Genomic DNA, 23,157 nt, shown 5'->3' with positions numbered 1-23,157 from the left:
GCTAGGGGCGGAAATGGCGGAACGGGAGCACCAGATGCACTATCCAACGGAGGAAATGGAGGGCGCGGAGGTAATGGAGGTATTTTGACTGCTGGGGGCGAAGGTGGTGATGGCGGCTCGGCTTCAGATTTAGGCGATGGTGGCATTGGAGGAATGGGAGGAAGTGGCGGTGAGGGTGCTAATGGAGGTTTTGGAGGTGGCGGCGGTAATGGCGGACTGTTAAGAGGTAATGGTGGTATAGGAGGGCAAGGAGGACCTGGTGGAGCTGGTGCTATTGGTGGACGGGGAGGAAATGGCGGTCCAGCACGGGATGGTAATGGTGGAAACGCTGGCAATGGTGGTATTTGTATAGATGGTGGTACGGGGGGTGATGGTGGAACAGGTGGTGAAGTGATAGGAGACGGAAATGGCGGAATTGGTGGTCGTGGTGCCGATGGATGCCCTGGTGGGGATGGTGGCAATGGTGGTGATGGAGGTGGAACCATAAACGGATTGGGTGGAAGAGGTGGAGATGGAGGAACTTCTGGAATGGGTGGCACTGGAGGACGTGGAGGAAATGGAGGTCTTGCAGTGAATGGCACTGGTGGTGATGGAGGTGATGGTGGTGTGTGTTTCTTGGCTGGTGCTGGTGGTGCTGGTGGTGATGGTGGAGATGTCTCTTCCAATGGAAATGGTGGAAATGGTGGTCGTGGTGCTGATGGATGTCCTGGACGCGATGGTGGAAATGGTGGTAGTGGAGGCTCCGGAGGCGCGCAGTCTGGTTCTGGTGGACACGGGGGAGACGGTGGAGCTGGTGGAATAGGTGCAAATGGAGGTCGAGGTGGCTCAGGTGGGCCTGGTGGGGACGGCGGTAGAGGTGGCGATGGAGGTGAAGGCGGTGATGGAGGTGAAGGAGGCAATGGGGGTGTTGGTGGAAATGGTGGAGATGGAGGAAATGGTGGTCCTGGTGGCCGTGGAGGTGATGGTGGAGATGGATTAAATGGTGGTGTTGGAGGCCAAGGAGGAAGAGGTGGTGACGGTGAAGATAACGAAGACGGTGAAGATGGACAAGACGCAGGAGATGGTGGTGATGGTGGGAATGGCGGAGTAGGTATCGACGGTATTGGTGGTGATGGTGGTGGAGCTGGAAACGGTGGTGTCGGTGGTGGTACTGAAGGTTCTTTCACAGGGGGTAGGGGTGGTTCTGGTGGCCAAGGTGGTGTTGGTGGTGCCTCGAGCGGAGGTCGCAATGCTGGGAATGGAGGGCTTGGTGGCAATGCTGGCATTGGAGGCTTTAGCCCAAATGGAACGGGAGGTGCCGGTAATAATGGCGGAAGCGGTGGTGCCGGTGGACTCGGCAATTCTGGGAGCGAAGGAGGTCGTGGAGGACACGGAGGTGCTGGATCAAGAGCAGGATCATTTGGGCGTGCGGCTGGTGGTAACGGTGGTGCGGGTGGGAATGGTGGTCAATCCACTGGTGCTAATGGTGGTGATGGGGGTACTGGGGGCAGTGTAAGCAGCGAAGGACTCAGAGTGACCGTAACTGGCGGTTTCCAGTATAATGGTGGCCGTGGTGGGGCAGGGGGTGCATCAATAGGTGGAGAGAGAGCTGGAAATGGTGGAAATGGTGGTGATGGGGGCATTCCTAACGAAGGCCAGCCTAGTGGAAGAGGAGGAGATGGTGGAAATGGTGGACATGGATCTAATGGTGCTAATGGTGGTGATGGTGGTCTAGGAGGGATCGGTGGTACAGGAATAATTTTAAATGGTGTTTTTCCAGGAGGCACCGGGGGAGATGGAGGAGATGGTGGAAATGGTCTCAATGGAGGTAACGGTGGAAATGGTGGTGATGGCGGAATAGGTGAATTTCGGGTTCCTGGAGGACTTGGTGGAGCAGGTGGTGATGGTGGTGATGCTAACACTGGTGAAGGTGGTACAGGTGGTGACCAGGGAAACGGGGGTGCTGGTGGACCTGCAATTGAACCTGGCCGACCAGGCCAGAATGGTAATGTTGGTATGGATGATACTTAAATCAGCGTTCATGTCTTCCGTTTGCATTACTCCCCCTGCTTTCCCCCGACCGCTAAGAAGCTGCATCTTCGCATTGATCCTAGATGGTTGTAGCGTTATTATGGCAGCTAAAAACACGGCGTCTAGCCGAGTGTCACACCAACCGTGAAAGTCATTTTTAATTTTTCCCGGACAAATTTTTGAGGACCTGTGGATCACGAATTGCCTGTTTGAATTCGTGATATAAAATAGGAACAAATTCATAACGCAATGCAAGGTAACAACTGGACTGCAAAGCAGATTGTATGCATTGCGAAACCCATACTGAGGTTTAGACCCATAAATTCATGCTGATTGTTGCGTGTTTAGTGATCATATGTTTGTTTAATGTTGTGTATATGCGAGTTTTTTTGCCCATTCAGAATGCTGGTGATGTTAGATGTGCAGACATCTCGGCAGCTGGCCCTATGCTCGTACACAATCGCGAATCTTCAACGTCCCAACTGCCGTGACCTATCGACGTGTTGAGTATTAATAATTGAGTCAACATCACCTAGAGCTCTCATCCTTTTCTTGCATTCGTCCATCCGCTTTGATCATTACAATGATCGCCATTTACTTCAGTTTGGTAGAACTATTCACCCTAGCACCCCTATTCCTTGAGGAGAATATGGTGGCGATATCCTCAGAGCTTGTGACGAGCGCCGAACATAAACTGGTGTAACATTCACCGTCGGATGATGAGCACATCAAACGAACCTTTGGCGTGCAACATAATTGGACTCGTCCTCAGACTGTTCCGGAGGATCAGCGCACCACACGGGTCCCTCTGCCACCCTCTGTTCCAATCTCCCTCTGCCTCTCCTCTCTATCTCTCACTTCATCATTTTCCTTTTCTTCCTCTCTCTCTCACTGCCTATCTACTTCTTTCTCTCAGACAATACAAACAAAGCCCGGGGCATTTACAGTTATTCCACTTCATTTGCTTTTAACTGCTGTGTGGTTTCAGTTTCGTGATTTATACAGGATCAAACGTACCCTCACTTGCATGTCTCCCACACTATCACTCTTCCCTTTTTAAGGCAGCCTCACTTTGTCCCTCACTTACCCTTCGTCAGTCTCGTGCTTCTTCTACAGCACCCCTCCACTACCAAGGCTTCCCGCAATCTCTACATCTCTTCTCACTTCTTAGGTTTCTCATCTCTACCTCACCCCTCTTTCCCCTCTCTATCTAGCTCTCTGTCTATCTTCACAGGAAAATGTTTCCGAAATACACTGTAAAGAACTCGATGCATAATGTGCAGAGCATTTCACACCCTTCAGTTTCAGTCGTTAAATGAGTGCAGTAGCGTGAAACCTTGAGTTACGCCGAATCCAAACTGGCACTCTTTCTCTTTCACGTTTGGCTGTATATTTATCTATCTATCTATCTATCTGTCTATCTACGCAAGTTGGCATTAATACTTCACTGAATTATGTTTTAACGTGTAGTGTCATGGCTATTGAGCAATCCACAAACAACAATCCATCCATGCATTTATTTCTCCATCTATCCATCTGCCTCTCTGCCTAACTGGCTGTCTAAAGGTCCGTCTGATTTTCTTTCTATAGTTCAAGCACTCAGCCTCTCTTTGTGTGTCTGTCTGCCTCTTTGTCTGTCTGTCTGTTTGTCTACATCTTTTCTATCTGTCTAACTAAAATATCTATCTCTCAACACATCCATATTTCCGTTAAGTGACGTATCTATCTATCTATCTATCTATCTATCTATCTATCTATCTATCTATCTATCTATCTATCTATCTATCTATCTATCTATCTATCTACCTATCTATCTTTCTATCTATCCACCTGCCTGCCTACCTTTCTATCTATCTATCTATCTATCTATCTATCTATCTATCTATCTATCTATCTATCTATCTATCTATCTATCTATCTATCTATCTATCTATCTATCTATCTATCTATCTATCCATCCATCTTTCTATCTATCTATCTATCTAACTATCTATCTATCTGTTTATCAGTCTATCTATCTATCTATCTATCTATCTATCTATCTATCTATCTATCTATCTATCTATCTATCTATCTATCTATCTATCTATCTATCTATCTATCTATCTATCTATCTATCTATCTGTTTATCAGTCTATCTATCTATCTATCTATCTCTTAGACAACTGTCTATCTATCTATCTATCTATCATCTATCTATCTATATATCTATGTATCTACCTGCCTATCTATTCTTCTATTTGTCTGTATATCTAATAGCCATTTTCTATCAACAGAAGAGAGATGGAGCGAGAGAGGAAGAAAACTGTGTTGAAACTCCGAGTTTCACATTGTCAGGACTATCAGCCAACTACATCTCATTATTCAGTACATATCTATCTGTGTGGATCTCTAAGGGATGATGGCATGCCATCCAGTGTGGAGACTGTTACACAGGATCGTTAGATGGTTTGATTGGGGCAGATATTATAATATTATTATATTTAGGTCCCTGCGAGTGTGGCTCTGCACATGAATCTGGAAATCCGGCCTCTATGTATCTATCCGTATTGCTAGAATGTACAGCAGTATAAACATCGCCTTATAAATATATTGCATTGCTGTCTTCAAGAGCCCAGTAGCACTTTTTGGCTCAATGACTCTTCGAGAAGCAATGTTCCTGGAATAGAAACCATCTCCCGCACGTTTAAGCGAAATTATGTTAAGGGAACGTTTTGCTGCTCATATTATGTGCACAAATCACTAATTCCCAAACAATATCATGCTCTAAAGAAAGTTTTCTGCCCCCCCCCCACAGCAGCTTTATTTGTATTCATCGCTGAATTTCATCAAAACACTCACACTTCCCGTCTTACGCTGTAAGATGTTGGCCTCCTACGTCTGCCTTTCTCTTGTATTTCGAAATAAAACACATCTCTTTATCAGAGTCACCCTTTCTCTCTCCGTCTAACTCTCACTTTCTCTCAAATTCTCTTGCCATATCGCTTTCTCTCGATCTCTCTTTCTCTGCCTCTCACTCTCTCTTTCGCTCGCATCCTTTCTAGCTCTCTTTCTATCTCTGTCTCTATCAATCAATCTCTGCCCGAGGCTCTCTGTGTGTCTTTCTTGCTCTCTGTCTCCGTCTCTGTGTCTGTCTCTCTAACCCTCTCATCGACTCTATATCTCTCGCCCTCTCTCTCTTTATCTCTCTCTCTCTTTTATCTCTGTCTCTCTCTTCCTTTCTCTCATTTTCTCTCTCTCTCTCCATCTCTCTCTCCCTCTTTCTCTCTCTGTCTCTGTCTCTTTCTGTCTGTCTGTCAGTCTGTCTCTCGGTCTCTCTCTCTCTCTCCCTCTCTGTCTCTATTTCTCTCTTCCACCCTCTCTCTCTCTACACGTAAAAATGTATTCTGGCATATATATTTCTGTTGCTTTCCCATGGTTCAATTGAGTAATATTTTTTATAAAAGTGGACTGAGTTGTGGTATGTACTTCTGATCATTGTGGGGGTGAAAACTGAATGAAGGCACGCATGTCTGTGCAATGCAAATATCTAGTGGTGTGCACGGGTAGTCGGGTACCCGTGCTGCCCATGCGGACCTCGGGTAGACGGGTGCAGAATAGTACACACAAAACATTACCACCCCTTAGTTAGAATTGAGAACATGCAGCAAGCAGGAAGACCAATACATGTATCAGTACTGGCTGATGACATGAATCAAGATAGTACACAGTACTGGCCGGTACCCAAGAATGGAGCAGCGAAAAACACATCACTCAACTCACGCAATCATTTTTATATCACACTTTTGGCCCGTTTCGTCCACTAGTGCCATGCTGCAAGCCTGCAGCAACCTATATCAATCATATCTTCAGAGCAGTGTAGTTAAGTTGCTGTCTGATTAACGGTTTAACCAGTGAAACTCAGAGTTATTGCAGAAACGCTTTTGATTTTTCTTTCACATGTGTGTACTATAAAGTCAATATTACACACACAACAGAGGCGAACGGCTGTGTTAGCTGTAATTAATTAACTTAAAGTTTCATGCATCGGTGGGATCATCAGACAGCAGCATTCACTATCGAATTCTCTTTAAGCAGGCCGATATATTTGATGCTAGTGTTGAAGTTCGTGCATATGTGCGAAGTGAGGACGTGGCATTGGGACAGTGGTATTGAGTTGTTTTTGAGAGTTATCGGATATAGATGAGAATAGAGGCGATAACAGGGCAGTGTTACCGAGTCATCAAAGACGATAGCGACAGTAGCGCAAGACTAGAGCAGGAGTGAAGAGGGAGAGAGAAAGCACCATGGCGCCAAACCTGTTGCAGGTTGCGCAATGATCAAAACAACTCATGAAACTGATGGTGAGAATCTGGACAGGAAATACTTGTTGATGGTACGGTACGAGACGTGGCAGAGACGGGATAGCGCCAGACAGAGGTCTGTCCGCCACAAACAAACAAATGAATAAACACCAAATTAAACCTGTGTTCACACTGGCTTGCACCAGATGTTACTGAAATAACGTCTTCTGCATAGCTACGGGTATAATTGTATTCTAATGTACCCATCGCACATGGAGATCACACGTGTTGCGCGAACGAACCCTTCCTTTACCGCATTGAAATTGCTTTACTGAAGCGATTCACCCTAAAAAAAATACATGCAAGAAGACACCCCCCTACAACTGGTCGAGATCAGTCCTTCCCTATCTATGCCACTGCGCAAAGCGAGGCAGTCGTTATTTTTTGAAGCACGGCATATGACGGCATGTGTAGCATCATTTCAATGGAAAGGTCAGGACCTCAGCTACCGAAAGATAGCATCGGCAAGGGAATAAATACTGTATTGGCGAGATCAGATAGAAGCGGGCTCAAAGTCAGGCGAAAGAGCTGTCATGCGGGCCCTGTAGCAAATGTACACGCGATTTGTGACTGTTGTTTTCGCCTTACCCGGTCCTGAACAGAACTCCCTACCAGTGGTACAACATCATAATCTGAAATCCAAGTGATTACGCATGTAGAGAATGTGCTTGATAAGAGCTTTAAATGCAGTGTAATTTTACAGTCAGGGCTTTATCGCTGTAAGTTTGACAATAATATAATCTTCAGAAAGCTGTTGGCCGATGTTTGGTGGCCAAATATCGGTACATCCAACACGGTGATACAGTAGGTTCCTTTTTGTGCTCTTGTACTACGCTCCGCCGATCAGAGGTATTGATCACTCTGCCAGGTTAGGTGGCGGTACCTCTGTAGATAATGTGTTACATTATCGCTTGTGATCGGTAAACAGAGGTATACGTACTGTGTCCACATACCCCTGGGAGAATCGGCATTACCGCCTAGAGCGGTTTTGATGACGTCTGCTCATGGATAATGGCTGCAGACGCTTTTAAAATGCACCCTCCCGAATGTCAGCTCTTGAGCTAAGTGGTGTTCGATGAGATAAGGCAACATGCAACCCGGCTCACGCGACCACGTGGCTGTACAACCACTTCACGTCTTTGCATGACTGGGAAATGGCTTGTTACAGATGACCACTATCGAGATGACGATCGGTATACACGGCAATGTAACGTACGGCCTTCTCTTATAGGCAATGGTACCATCCTGAGAATAAAGAATTCACAAGCCTTTGTGAAATCCTTACATTATACTTTGCAGTACCTAAATAACTAGAGTACAGTGACTGGGTGACGCTATCGATGTGTACCATTGTCTACATGTGCTCTAGGGAATACCTAACAAAAACAATCTTGAAGAGAATGCTGCGTGAGTTAGCTGACCTGTCCATTCCACATGGTGTTACGGCTGAGTGCGGATGCACTTGATGATTATCTAACCAACTGATAGTAACTCAACTGTAACTCATACGCTACCAACGCCAATGTCCTACAGACTACGCCAACAATGGCAACATACACTTGCTTTGGCGGTCGAGCTAACAACAGTGTGAGGAGGAAAGCAATTTTCGTCTCACCAACCATACTTAGTAATGAGCATAATCGGCAACAGACTTACTCTTAGCTGAATATGACAAACCCTTTTGTGCGGATAAAAAGATGCAATTGTAGTTCACTCCACCATTTCCACCATAACTTACGTTCTATTTGCTTGATTTTGACAATCTAGGGCTCTTGAAAGCGCTCTTCCCGCGGCCAAGAGAATGAGGCCACGCTCAACGCCATGGCTGCCACATAGCCTGATCTATAGCGAAGCGAATCGCCAAAGGTCGGGCCTCGTGGTGAAAGAAATACTTCAAAATTTCGTCCCAAGGCCATTTCGAAGTCGTTTCTCACACTGATTGACAATCAGTAGCTACAGTTGGTTGGTGTGCTACTTTGCTGTTTCAAATTGTAGTTAGACCGCTTTGTCAAATATCGTACTGCTCTCGTCATCGTCCAGTAACAATCGACATTCTTTGTTCCGTTGGGACTGTAGCTTTTGCTCGTTTTCGTTGCGCTTGCCTTCCCCTTTTTGGTCTTTCCATAACCTTGAACCTTCCAAGTTAGAAGGCTGTCGGTTAGCGCCACGGAGATGTGTTGAAGCTAGGTGTCAGGACGTCGAATGTCTTAGTACTCTTGCCAGTTTGTGCCTAGGTACTGCACTTTTTGACTGTATATAATATCCAGTTACAGTGATGGAGCGTTACTCTTAACTCGTATCTTTATGTCCTTTTCCTTTTAGCATATAGAAGTAGTGGTAGTAGTATTTATTATTTTGTGAGGGAAATCCCTACAGACGTTGCAGTCCTTTTAGAGGGAACCCTAAGTGCTCTTTGCAGAGCGAAATGAGAGCGGATAGTGGATCAGCTTGGCGACAAAACATAGGCAGAGAATTCCACCGTTCAACGCCAAGGAAACAAATAGAGAACATTCCATATCTAGTTTTAACAGAAGTAGTTTCGCGATTAGGGTCCGGCGGATTCTGCCGGCAGAAACATTGGCAGAATTCGGTACTTTTTCTGGTAGATTCATGTATGTTTTGTATGTGGATATAAAATTTGGAGCAGAATTCGAGGAATTGCCCGCCATAAGGTTTGTATGGTTCTGCCAATTTCATTGTTTACCAGCAGATTCTGCCACTTTTTCGAGCAGAATCCACCGGTCCTGAGTGGCGATCCAACTTTCGAGCGCCATACCTTTATCATCGTTTCTCTTATCCCAAAAGCGAATTCATCATTGGAAAGCTTGGAGCTTCGATACGTGCAACAGGACTAAAAACAATGGAGTTACGACAGGTTTACGGTACTCACTACATATTGTTAGAATCTAAAGAAGTTCTAGAAAACATTTGGATACCTGGCCACAGGATCCTAGAGTTGCAAGTACTTTCAACGCTGTACACGCCAAAGTCGCTAAGGGTAGTGAGACAGACGTCTAAGTGGTAAAGAGTCTCTCATTTTACCCAAGAAGACCACAAGACGTTTGCACACATCTCCACGAATAATGCAATTTTACAGGGAAGATACTGGGCAAAATGTGGTCACTCAACGAATTCACACATGTGACAAACAACTAGAAAAAAACAAATCCAACAGAATAGAGGGGTTCTGAAACCTACTAAACATAACGATTACAAGTGCGAAGTCCCGAACAATGCGAAAGAGCGATCCTTTCACCTAAAGTCTGCTGAATCAAATGTTGAGGTTTGCGGTGAGCATTATTTTGTGGGTGCAAATGCCACTAATTAGCAATCTTCTGTTGGTTCTTAAGACGTTCCCATTTCAGGAGGCTCCAACCCTTTGGTGGTGATTTTTTCTTCATAAAGCCCTCCTTTTTGTGGATGAATGTGCTCTGTATCATCCCATGTTACTCCCCCAAAGCGTTCAGGGGGAGTTTCCTTGGAGATAAGGCTTTTTAAGGTGGCAGTCTGGGTTCAGAGGGTCAAAAACAAAGTTTCGATTTTCTGTATTTTTTCACTGGCAGCGTCTTGTGTATGGTCCAAAGGGTTTATCCTGAAATTTTGAGCATAATCGGGTGCTTCCTTCGGGAGATATAGCCGCGCAAAGTCTGCACAATTTTTTTGAAATACTGAAATATCAGCAAATTCTACAAAATTTAGGTTTGCACACTATTCCGATTTTACCGTCAATCTTTGAGCGATTTCATTAAAATTTTCAGGAGCGACTCCTGGTACTCCTCTGCGCTGCAGACTGACAGCCGCGCACGATGTTTGTCACCATGGCAACCAAGATAACTTTTGCGCAAGCCTAATATGGCATGGCTGTGCGGAACAACAGCGGAGACTTGCAAGCCATGTCCAGGGCCATATGGGCATCCCTCATGCATCCAGCGACAGTAAACCTCAGCACCAGTACTGTCCGCCTGGAATTTACAGCTGGTGTAGATGGCAGCAGCAGTAGGCAGGTGGTGATGTCTATGCCCACCACAATATCCTGCCAGAGGCATTATGGAAGGAACTGAAGCAGGTCTACATTCGGTTGTCCGACCGGAGTTTGCTCGAGCGCTACCAGAAGGGTGCTACACAGAATCGCAACGAAGCGTTCAATGGACTCGTGTGGCAGTTGTGTCCAAAGACAGGCTTTGCATCCGCTCCCACTGTCCAGATGTGCGTCTACCTGGCCGTGGCCTGGTTCAATGATGGAGGTGTGGCAGTGAAACGCGTTCTGGACAAGATGGGCCTCCCTACTGGACACCATACGACACGTCTCATCAAGCTGCTAGACCGTGAGAGACAGGCACATGCTGCCAGAAAGAAGTCAGAAGAAGGGAAGAGGTCACGAAAGAAGCGAAAGAGGATCATGAAGGGCATCCAGGATGAGCAGCAAGAGGAAGAAGGTGTGACATATGAAGCTGGTGGCTTCGACTAAGTTCTAGTAAGTTCTAGTTGGACAGACATACCTCCATCTGTACTTGCACAGAGCACTTTTTTCTCCATTTTCCACTGAGTCCCGTACCTCTTAGACAGCGTAGCAAAGAACCTGTAAGTCACAGACCCTGTAAACCATACATTTTTGGAAACTGTGAGCATTTATCTAGGTGCTAAGTGTCATGGATTTTTATATTTGTCTAGTAGCTTTGAGTAAAGTGCTAGTGATCGACGACCTAAATTTTGCGCAATTGCATGATTTTTGTTTGACAGCTTGAGTATTTGTTCTGAATATGATTTCAAAATTCCGCTCCACTTAGCACCTAGATATATGCGAAGGAAATCCTGTGGAGCACTCAGTTTCTACCCAGCTTCTTTCTGCGTTTGCATATTGCGTCTAAGGTATTGGTGGTACGGCATAATCGCAGATTGGACTATTGTGTCTGCGGATTCCCATTTGTGAGCTTGATTTATACTTCATTGGACTTAATGAAATACACTGGGTATGTGGTCAAAATTTGAGCAAAATTCATCAATTATTATGGAAGTTACGGCTGTTTTCATGCGGTCGGGCCGCGAACCCAGACTGCCAAAAACAAATCGAACAGAATAGAGGGGTTCTGAAACCTATTAAACATAACGATTACAAGTGCGAAGTCCACCATTCTTGGAATTGCTATTTTTCAGGTAAGGTAATCATTCCATGCATTCCTTGTGGTATTACTCCCATTTTTTGTGTCAAAAGCATTGAATGGTCACCCAGATTTTTATAGTATACATGGAGACTAGATGAGGCCATGGTTCCTGGGATTGTTAGCCCTTGATTTGGATATCGGCATAATCCATGCACAATGTTATTCATGATCCAGGCCGAGGCCTACTGACCCTGAACACAGTTCAGACCAGCTTTGCATCACAACTCTTGCAATCGTTTACTCCTAGTATTACTCATCAAATGCAACAGGCAAAGAGCTTGAGAAGGATAACTATTATTATATTCTGGGCAAATAACTTCACAGTTTCATGTTTGTAGTACATGTACAATGTAGATGCAGGTTCAAATCATATTGGCAATGAACGACGGCTAGTAAATGTAGGTGCCATTAGGTATAATCATAATACTATTCCCAATAACATGGAACAACCACAAGTGTATGTGGGTGCATACGCATTGCCCACATTGATACATACATGTACATGTACGCTGACATGCACATACTCACACTCACAAACAAGACCCCTTGCACACACAAATACATGTACGTCATATACGCGCACCCGCAATAGCATACACCCACATGTCAAATGCATGCCCTTGAGTTTAGTTACCATAATTATTCTGCTGTCGATGCACTTGTGCACGCGTGCGTGCGCACACACACACAACATGTACTGCGCGCGCGTGCACACACACACAACATGTACATGTAGGCTCACACGCGTGCCTGCGTATCTGCATGAAGGGTGCTTATGGGTACAGTTGCATACAGGCATCATAATAGGACTGGTGCGAGTAGTGTCGAAATATTTTAAATTCACTGGTGCTGTGCAACACAACATTTACAAACATAGACAATAGAGAAAAATACTGCAAAACAACACTCATATTTCAGTGCTGCATTTTTTGCATATTATAATTCAAGTGGACGCAGATGATGACTTACTGCTGGCGCCGTTGGCAGCTGACAGGTCACAGCTTTCGTAAATAACCCAAGTCACTGAGCAGTAGCTCACAAACGATTTACCACTCACTCAAGACTGCAATGTTTTCAGCATAGCAATATATTTCGCCACTTGAGAATCAGAAGTGGGTCCACTTACCAGAGTCAGTGCACCCACTTCAGTCTCTCTTTCCAAAACGCGCGTACAGTAGGTTTTGCTCCCTTGCAGCCATCGAGACGCTTGGCTCCGTTCTCCTTGGTCATTTTTCGTGAAGCAAAAATATTCAGGATCTCGAGAAATCGAGCTGTGAAGTCAAATTCTTGCTCACACCAGCGATGCTTTTGAAAACATGCCCTGCTCTATCCACTGACACAGCGGAAGAGAGAACAAAAGGAACCTCGATGGGGTCCAGGGAAGACTCGGGTGAAGAATGAAACAATATTCTCTGATATGACTGTCGATCGCGAAGTTCAAATTTTAGTAAGTTAAGATGGGAATTTCCCAACTTTTCGCACCTATCGGCAAAAACAAGACTTTTGACTGCAAAACACAGAGCGCCAGACCGGCTGCGCAGCGCAGAAGGTTGGAGCCTCCTTAAATTCGCGTCTCCTTTTAATCCATTTTTGCCAACACGTCCGTACTCTTCGTGACATGTAAAATTTACCGCAACCTTTTTGCGAACCTCATTTTCTCCTTGTCATAACACCTCCATTCTGTACTATACAGTTTTGTGTTAGCTTGCCACATGTGTGGGAAATGGGAAACATGGGACGTTCCTGGAGCCTTCTTGTCAGGTAGAATTACGCATTGTGCGGAGAAGCACTGAGAAAGGCTACAGCTGGCACACCTAGCCTCGTGTAGTGCTTTGTTGAGCGTGGTCAACTGACAGCATCTACGCAATGGACCGTGTTTCTTACCATGCTCCTAACGCCTTTGCTGTCATGGGTTTATCTCTTGTGCGTTGGCAGATAATAGTTGTCCTGGCCGGTGAATTGAGGTGTACCGTAGCAATGCCGGATGACTGATGCAATCACGTAACAACACCTACATGTAGCAGCCTCCATATAAGGTCTTTATTGGAAAGGCTTCCTGTCTGAAGCCTTTCCATACTGGTACTCGATGTTCCAGTTTTGTGACACAAGAATGGCACGAGAATTAGTGTACCGCTGAGTGTACCGCTATACACGTGGTCGACACGTAGTCGACACGTTGTTGATACTTTTTTGACACGTGACCCCGTCAACGGTCTGCTTTGTACAAGCCAATGCCACTCGGTAAACGCCGATGTCGCGTACGACAAAGACGACTATCCCGTACGCAAAATAGTTGAGAATTGCATGACGTGGACCTGACGGCAAGGACAACTGCGAGGAGGCCCCTTTCGGTACCCCTGACGGGAAGGAGAACTGCAGAAGTCGACGAAGTCGAACGAGGAGGCCCCTTTTCCGTACCCCATACTGCAAAGTGCCATTGATGGATACCTTTTGCACCTGGAACGACCCCTTAAACGCTGTCGCGGCGACTATCCCGTACGCGAAATAGTTGAGAACTGCTGACGTGGACCTTTTGCACCTGGAACGGCCCCGTAAACGCTGTCGTGTCGGCGGAGCTGGAGTGAATGTGCAGGGTACTAGGGTGAAAAGAATTGCTGCAAAGACGTCCCCTCTACTAGGCTCTAGCCGTTTGCCTTTGGAGACATCGTCGGCGAACTGAATGCGCAGGGCGAAAAGAATTGCTGCAAAGACGCCCGCTCTAGGCCTTTGGAGACATCGTGGGAACTCCTTCCGGTACTATACAAACTGCTGACGTGGCCGTGGACATGTACATGGAGAGTCATGGTGGGACTTCATGTACATGGTGGGAATTCCTTCCGGCACCCCCGTACCGCAAAGCCAACGGTGGGGAAGGAGAAGTGCAGACGTGCAGGAAGACGAACGAGGAGGAACCAGGACGAGCGAGCAATGGCAGGACTAGCTGGACCGTAAGTAATAGCTGAATTGTGCATGACAACTTGACACCCATGCGGCACTCGCCACTTGCCACTGCATATTGCTTGTCCACTAACAATGTCTCTCCTCTGCCCCCTGTGTGTCCACGGCCCTGTTTCTGAATTGGCCCGATGAATCGAATGTCTTCCGCAACTGGAACGGCCCCGTGAACGCTGTCGCGTCGGCGACTGAATGCGCAGGAGGGAAAATATTGCTGCGAAGACGTCTCCTCTAGACGACGGTAAGGCACCCCATTGATATGTTGCCAGTGTGTGCCAGGGTATCGCGCGATGGTGAATGAGGAATGATGAAGGGTACGGTGGGACTGTAGACCTGTTACCTTCTGCTAACACGTTATCAGGTGGAGAGTGTCTTGTACTCACGTTATCAGGTCGAGAGCGTATTGTAGTCACTCTCTCTATTCCTGTACTTCATTACGTTTTTAAAAGGTATACGTATAACTTCTCAAAAAAATGTAATGGTCCACAGTCGTGTCGGAAGGGTACGGTGGGACTGTAGATATGTTACCTTCTAACGCGTTATCAGGTGGAGAGTGTCTTGTACTCACGTTATCACTATATCAGGTCGAGAGCGTATTGCAGTCACTCTCTCTATTCCTGTACTTCATTACGTTTCAGGTGTACGTATAACTTTTCCAAAAAATTTAATGGTTCACGTCTTCAGATAGAGAGCGTATTGCACCCACTGTCTAGTCTCTGTAGTGCATTGAGATTTTGTTGATCGAACATGAAATGGATACACAGACAAAGCCAGGCCAAGTACATGGCGAGATGTCGCCAGAAGAACGTCTTCAGGTAGAGAGCGTATTGCACCCACTGTCTAGTCGATTTTGTGGATCGCACCGATGAAATGGATATGTAATAGGTAGCCGAGTGGTAGGCGCGGTGCAATTAACAAGAATTACTTTTATTCTACTGTCAGGTACACACCTGAGATATAATTAGTAATGAAAGAAGGAACGGCAAAATAACTGACTTTCTCTCCGGTGCTCACCTGGAGGTTGAATAGCTCGTTATTATCAAAATCTCATCTTCTTCATCAAAACAGAAATGCGCAGCCGCTTTTATGCAGCAGACGCCGTACGCTTACATACGGAGATACACTAAATATACATCAGGCAAAGCTCCGTATTAGTTCCGTACTGCTTCCGTATTGGTCAGGCAGGGATACTACACCCTCCCTTCCTACAGATAATCACGCCCTCGTGATTTTCAAAAAATTAGTGAGGAGTTACGAACAACATCGTCAACCGGAAGATGGCAAATTATATCAGAAATGATAACATTTAGAGTAGACAGAAGAAATGAACTGATAACAAATCATAAAGTGGAAGCACACCAGGTTCACACGATCTCTCGGGGTCAAAAGGGGAAAGAACTGTCCTCCAAATAGGACCTGAAAAACTACAGCACTCTTGCTGCACAACGCTGGCACAACCCGCCAGGAACATCGCAGTTCAAAAACCGAACTGAATACACTATAACTATAAGGGGTGTTGTCACACACATTGTCCCACGTTAGCTGGGTAAACCGTGGCTCACCATGATCAGACGCCTACCAAACTAAACTGGATTCACACACTCGCATAAAGGAAGACTGAAAAGAACAGGGAGACTGAAGGAAGAGAGGAAAGAAAATGCCATACCTAGAATCAGCGTTAGTAACCACGGCGGCGGCTGGAGCTACGGCGGAGGGCAAGCCAGGTTTTATCTTCATCTTGGTTGAGCCGGTCACTCAGAGCGGCTAGCTCGCCGTCAGACAAATAACCTCTCTCCTCGTCTTGAATCATGGTCTTCACATTGTCGATAGCATCGCTTTGCGCGACGTAAAGAGTGATGGTCTAGCCAGGAAGAGTGTTGACGAAAATCTGCATCCCACCACGGAGACGAAGTACCAAGTGAATAGTGGACTCCTGCTGAACGTTGTAGTCACTCAGGGTTCGGCCGTCTGCCAACTGCGTGCCGGCGAAAATCAAACGCTGCTGGTCTTGGGGAATACCCTCCTTGTCTTGGTCAGCAGCCTGCATGTCGTCGTCCTCATCAGCTTCGCCATCACCACCGGTAGTATACATGTAGGTAGCGGGTCGCTTGGAATCGCCATCGGAGTCTCCAGTGAGTGCCATGCGGAGGGAAGGGTGATCCACGCTAGCACCCTGACTGTGCTGTAAGCTAATAAGCAGGGCCAGGCCCAGGAAGGCAAGAAACATGAATCTCATCTTGATTCGTCGCACGAAGCTGCGGGTTGAGCCATGGGGGTCTGGGGTCGAATCACGTTGTTTTATTTTACAAAAACACACCGCTGCCACCAATGTAATGGGTAGCCGAGTGGTAGGCGCGGTGCAATTAACAAGAATTACTTTTATTCTACTGTCAGGTACACACCTGAGATATAATTAGTAATGAAAGAAGGAACGGCAAAATAACTGACTTTCTCTCCGGTGCTCACCTGGAGGTTGAATAGCTCGTTATTATCAAAATCTCATCTTCTTCATCAAAACAGAAATGCGCAGCCGCTTTTACGCAGCAGACGCCGTACGCTTACATACGGAGATACACTAAATATACATCAGGCAAAGCTCCGTATTAGTTCCGTACTGCTTCCGTATTGGTCAGGCAGGGATACTACAGATACACAGACAAAGCAGGCCAAGTACATGAGAGAGTGGACGATGTGCAGATCGACACGGCCTGCGGGTACTTCATTCTTTTTCTTCTTGCTGTTGCTATAGGGCTTGAAAGTGCTATGTCACTCCATAGCAATGGCATAGCAACAATTTGAAAAATTCGAAAACTGGATCCACCTGGATCCAGTTTTTGTATGGATCCAAGCACATTTCAAGCGGTCTCACTCACAGCAAGGTGATGTTGCCAGTGAAACTGACTGATTTGGTTAGTGGGGGCGGGGTGACAAGTGGTGGCGAAGTAAAAGTTGCACCTGCATACAACATGAGTGGGTTGCTATGCACCCACATACTGAGGCAATAGCAAAGTCACACCTTACTGGATCCAAAATAGAAATCTGATGTCAATTTACTACTCCCAGGCCGTTTTTGACGTCATCACTTTCAAGCCCTATTCTTTTTCTTCTTGCTGTTGCTGCTGTCCCCGCAGAGGCTGTTTGTTGTTGCTGTGTGCGTGTGTATGTGGGTGTGCATGTGACTGAGGTGTGTTAGGGGTGGGAGCACGTATGGTGTGGCTGCACACAGGAGTGAGAAAGAGAGTAAAAAAGAAAACTAGGATAAAAGTTAATCACTGCAAAAACATTGCCAAGTATGTGAGCACTTTGGACTTGACAGAAGAGTGCATGGGCGACGTTGACAAAACATACCGCGGTGACTGTCACTATCATGACAGCAGGGCACATCGCACGCAGCATCGCAGATCGTGTCGAATTGCGCATCATAATATTGCAAAATTGCTCCTGTGCATGCAAGTGGATTTCATTGCACTTCTCAGTTTGGGAAATGCTCGATTATGACAATTCTCCGTGTGAGTGCACTAGCCCTGAACAGACATGTAGGTGAACCGTTTGTGGTGTCTCATAGCCTACCTCACGACCTTCTGCTTTCTTTCTTCATCACTTGTATCTTGCAGGTATATCATCCCGTGACGACCACATTGAAGTCTGAATTTGAAGTGTGAAGATGCTTCAGCAACCACATCGTACTTTTCCATTGCTTTCATTGTGCTTCTACTGTGCATGTGTGTAACTTGTGGGGTAAAGATGTGATGACATTGTATGCTGGCGACACGGTCAGATGTTCATGCGTCTAACGTACACCTGTATGTTATGCATTGAAAAGGGTTTGCCACTTGCGATCCTGGGACGAGTATCAGGTCCGCTTTGTCCTGTGTGGGCTGTATCAGATTGCTGTTCACTTCTCTATCTGTTGGATATGTGACTTTCTGCAAGTTTCTGGTGTATGATGGCCACGTCCTTGCTTGTCACTTTGTATGATATTACATTCTGTATTCGCTGCTTCCATGGCATGGTCTGCAAACTGCAATCCTTGGGCAAATGTCATGTTTGCTATGTTGTGCTTTGGCCGTCAGCTTGTCTACACGCTGTAGTTGAATTATTTTTGTTTCACAACTGACTTCCTCAAGTACGGTGGCCACTGCTTTGCATGGCATTATACATGAAGAATTTCCTGTTTGTGCCGTGTGCATGTGCGTATGTGTGCGTGGCCACGTGTGTGTGCCGTGTGCATACACATGTTTGTGTATCTGTGTGCGGGGTAGCGAGGCGGGGAGGGCTGGTATGTATCAGTGTGTTATTGCAGTCGCATGGCTACATACAGTACATCGCGCGCGTGGTCATCATGTTTACCTTCGGGGTTGGGGTGGGGAGGGAACGGAAAAAGAGCTGAAATTATCCATATAAAAATCGCTCTGTGAGCGGTTCTGAAAAACCTTTACTGGTACTGTCCCGTCGTAAAAGTAAGAAATTAGAACTGGCCCATTGTCCCCCCAAATGCGAACTGATCCACCTAAATCGCGAATGACGGGACCCGAACGCACCAGTAGCACGAGGTCGGGAGGGCACAGGGTAACACCACCTACCGCTAGTACATTACATGGCCTATGGTCCGGACCAACGTCCCCATCTGCATTCACGTCCACAGGTACGGTAGGAACCTCGTGCTACTGGTGCGTTCGGGTCCCGTCATTCGCGATTTAGGTGGATCAGTTCGCATTTGGGGGGACAATGGGCCAGTTCTAATTTCTTACTTTTACGACGGGGCAGTACCAGTAAAGGTTTTTCAGAACCGCTCACAGAGCGATTTTTATATGGATAATCTGTACTTATGACGCAGCAAAACATTGTACCCATGTTAGGCATACAGGAGAGCGGGGTTGAAATCATCATCGCCCTCAACCCTCCGCACATTCATTACTATCTATATCAATATGTAACACCCCTACATACCAGCCCCACTAAGCTGTACACACTAATTCCTCTGTCTACCTCAAAGCTTTATTCGGGAAAACCACAAATTCTAATGCAAAACGTCAAGACCAAGCGGTATAGATTAATTACAAAATCCAATATATTTTCAGTACACCCAACTCGCGGCACACGTACAGTACTTGGAAACAGTACGTGCAATAGATTGTTCAAATTTGGATTTTCATCCAGGAGGGTATCATCAGGGATATAGGAGAAGAATGATACAAAGTTGACTGTTTAAATAAATAAGACAGTACAAGGACAGTCATGCAATTCACGCTACAACATGTAATCTGCGCCAAGTGGCCGTGCGACAGCCATGATTGAGTTGATTTGTGAGTGCGTGTTTCGGGGGGGGGGGGGGGGGATATATGTGTTTGTGTGTGTTGTGAACCCTTCTGGTTCTCTAAAAGTCAGGAACGAAGGGCCGCACGGCACGAGGACAACTATGCTCTTGACAGTATATTTCCCGTCGATCAACTTATAATAATGAATAACTAACACTTTGACCACCAAGTAGTTTAGCGTGAAAATGTCAGCGTATATGAGAAAAGCATACACATGCATGTACAACATACAACTACAGTGCACACAGCAAATCGCACATAGCACATGTAGCGTCATCAAACATCAGGGGTACGGCGGAGTCGAGATACAACTGCCTTGACACGAACACAATGTCACAAGCGAGAAGGCCTTTCACTGTTGAGGATTTTGTGGTTTCATAACAGCACGTGTGTGTGTGTTTGTGTGTGTGTGTGTGTGTGTTGGAGGGAGGAAGAATCAAGCTTGGAGTGTGTTGATCTTCTCAAGTTCTCAAGTCAGGTGTCGCTATCCATTCGAGGTGTCGAATCTGGCCCATGGCTTGCGGTCTTCATAAACACTTATGCGTGTACATGCATCATGTACATAATCAATCCTAGAAGTAAGGTTGCACGCCAACGAGATTCTGTGAACTGCAATGATTTTGACAGCTCTGAGATAGTGAACATCTCCTATCACTATCAACTTGTCCAAATCGCGGAAGTACAAGTTAGATCACACATTCCTCCACATATTGCTACATGCCGCTTCCTCAGCACGCAATTCAACTACTGCTCACCTGCAAGAGCTAAATATTGATGGCCAGACTGATAAGGCGTGCTAACACCTAACTGTCGGCGGAAATACAAGTTAGATCACACATTCCTCTGCATATTGCTATGCACTGCTCCCTCAGCTCGCAAATAAACTACATGGTCTTCTCACCTACAAGAGTTAATGTACGACCAGAACTTGGAAGGCAAGCTAAGACCGAACTGTCTGCATTGACGATATAACTATAGCCACAAGCTGTCCTTCATTAGCAGATACATCCTTTGTGAAGGTGCGCAGTGTTGCAGAAAGACTTGAGTGACGGATAAACAGGAAATGAATGCACCGTGTGTCTGCTTGTAAGGTTTTAATATCAGTGTCGACACCCAGTGCTACTTGGACAATGGTGCCAAGGCTTTTTCGTATCCCAGTTCTGATGTTCGCAAACTGGATTCTCTGGATGAGCATGCAGCTCACGCTCTGTTCCAACCCAGTGGACGGCACCGCGTATAGCAGTCTACACGGTAAGAGTAGCCTTGTCTTGGCGGTAAAGAAGTTACATAACCGCCTGGTAATGAGAGGAAGCAAAAACGTGGAACATAACGTAGATGTTAACTGATAAGAAATGTTCAGTTTGTTCTTCTTCGGTCTTCTTCGACTGGAGCAGAGACAGGTGGAAAAGTTCGAGGTGTTTAGAAAATGGTCGGTATGAATTTACAATGTAATCAGAGAAGATATTTTGTATACGAAATGGACCTATTTTACTGTTCGCGTGGAACTCGTTTGGAGCGAGGTAACTGGCAATCAACTCTCCCACATATTGGATGCGTACTGCACCAGTCTTCGGGCTTGGACGGTTCTAAGTTAGAAAACAACGTAGTACCATCCACATGTTGGTAAAGCTGAGTGCGGATCAACTTGATATGTAACGAACTGATAACACATTATTCAACTGGAACGTACATGTATATCTCATGCGATACCAACGCCAATGTCTTAGAGACTACGCCAACAATGGCATGCGCTTGCGCTGGCGGTTGAGCTAACACCAGAATGCTGAGGCCAGCAATATAGTCTAAACCGCCATGCTTAGTACTTGGTCCGGCTCATCGCAATTGTCGCTTATCTATCGCCACTAAGAACAGGAGTTTTGTTGCCGCTCTGTGAAATTTTCAAAAGCCATAGTGAGGAAGCATGATACATGAATACCCTCCGCCACAAGAAAAAAACATTCAGCCATGGAATCAGGTGAAGCGAGTCATAGAAGGGAAGCAAGGTAAGCAAAATGCACGAAATAAATCAGCGAATGAGCGCTCTTGCACTCACACTCTTACATGTCCAGAGTTCATTCAACTCTCCACCACTCGAACTGCCGCCGCTACATGAGCTGACATCAAATTGCTGGTGTTTCATGGTCCCCAATCTCCTTGCTCCCAAATGTATTTCTCTTCACGTTATTCACGGGTGGTTCTAAGCCAAATTCGGCCTTTTATTGATGCCTATGGTATGTGGAGTCATATGATGCCGCGTGGTAGTTCAAGGTAGCACCCACTGGCATTTCGGAACTGCACTAAATTTTTGAAAACACAACCCACTGCCATTAACAAAATACAAAATAAATAAAAGTCACCAAATTTGGGAAGACTCTAAGCCCCCATCTTACAGGAATCCCATTTTAAAATTCGCAAATGCATCATATGATGCCTCCGGTAGTTCTAGGGGTAAGGGGAAGCCTGGTCATAAAATCCCTGAAAAATCGAATTTTTGTAATTCATATCGAGTGCTATATCAGTAGAAAGAGCAGGAACAGCTGCCAAAATTCTGAAAATCTTGTCTCGATCTGACCAGCCGTTCAAGAGTAATGGCCGAAAATGTGCCATTGCAAGGAAAGATTTTGTTGCACGCTGTCATTTGTTGGCAACACTGTATTTGAATGTGAGCAGACCGTGCGCAACTTGTCGTATCATGGAAACACGCGAAAGTGTGCACAATTTTGCACCAGTCCAAAAATCACGCTTTTTAACCACGTATTGGGCTGCACGGCGGCGAGCTGCAGCAGAAATTTTGCCAGCACCCTTGTGACGTTGCAGATATGCGGCTTGATTTTTGTAGTTGACATTGATTTAGTGACTTCGGCAAGTTTGAGTCGTGTCAAGAAGTCAGGTAGGATTCAGTACTAGGCAGTTTACGTGAGTGGTAGTCATTGCCGATTTTGAGGGTATCCTGGATTTGGTTTGCAGCGCTGTGGAAATGGCTTGCTGTTGAGATCCCAGCACTGGATATTGTATCAAAGATACGACCTCGTAAGACGCCCTGAACCTAAACAAAATTCAAAATTTGGCTTGGGTCTGTGTGAGTCTGTGAGAGAACGCCCACTCGTGCCGTTGTGACAGACTCAAGGGCCACGTTGAGCGGCCCTATCCCACCACCAATGGCTGCTTCTGTCCTTGTTTTAGGTTTTGATCCCGCGAACAGACAGAATGGGAAAATGTGAAAAATATTGTAACATTTTTGGGCTCCTGGGAAGCTCGCACACCGTGGCACTGTGCCTGGATTTTGAGGTTTTCCGGCCTGCAAAGCCTGTCAGTGAGGCGCAAGAACTTCATGTCCAGAGAGCCAACATAATGGCAGGAGTGTGTGGT

The 23,157-nt window shown here is 46.0% G+C and overlaps 1 protein-coding gene across 1 annotated transcript; it reads right to left on the bottom strand.

Annotated features, from left to right (window-relative positions):
• Positions 1–217: 217 nt before the first annotated feature.
• Positions 218–1,265, bottom strand: LOC135819032 (uncharacterized). Its single transcript, XM_065332180.1, is given in 4 exon segments — positions 218–777; positions 780–908; positions 910–943; positions 1,054–1,265. Coding segments are annotated over 4 exon segments (933 nt in total). The 3' UTR covers positions 218–219.
• Positions 1,266–23,157: the final 21,892 nt, after the last annotated feature.

This window comes from Sycon ciliatum, chromosome 6 (assembly GCF_964019385.1).
Source record: "Sycon ciliatum chromosome 6, ocSycCili1.1, whole genome shotgun sequence".
Classification (NCBI taxonomy): domain Eukaryota; kingdom Metazoa; phylum Porifera; class Calcarea; order Leucosolenida; family Sycettidae; genus Sycon; species Sycon ciliatum.
Note: the sequence above shows the minus strand (reverse complement) of the source record. Positions and strands in the feature narration are given on the sequence as shown.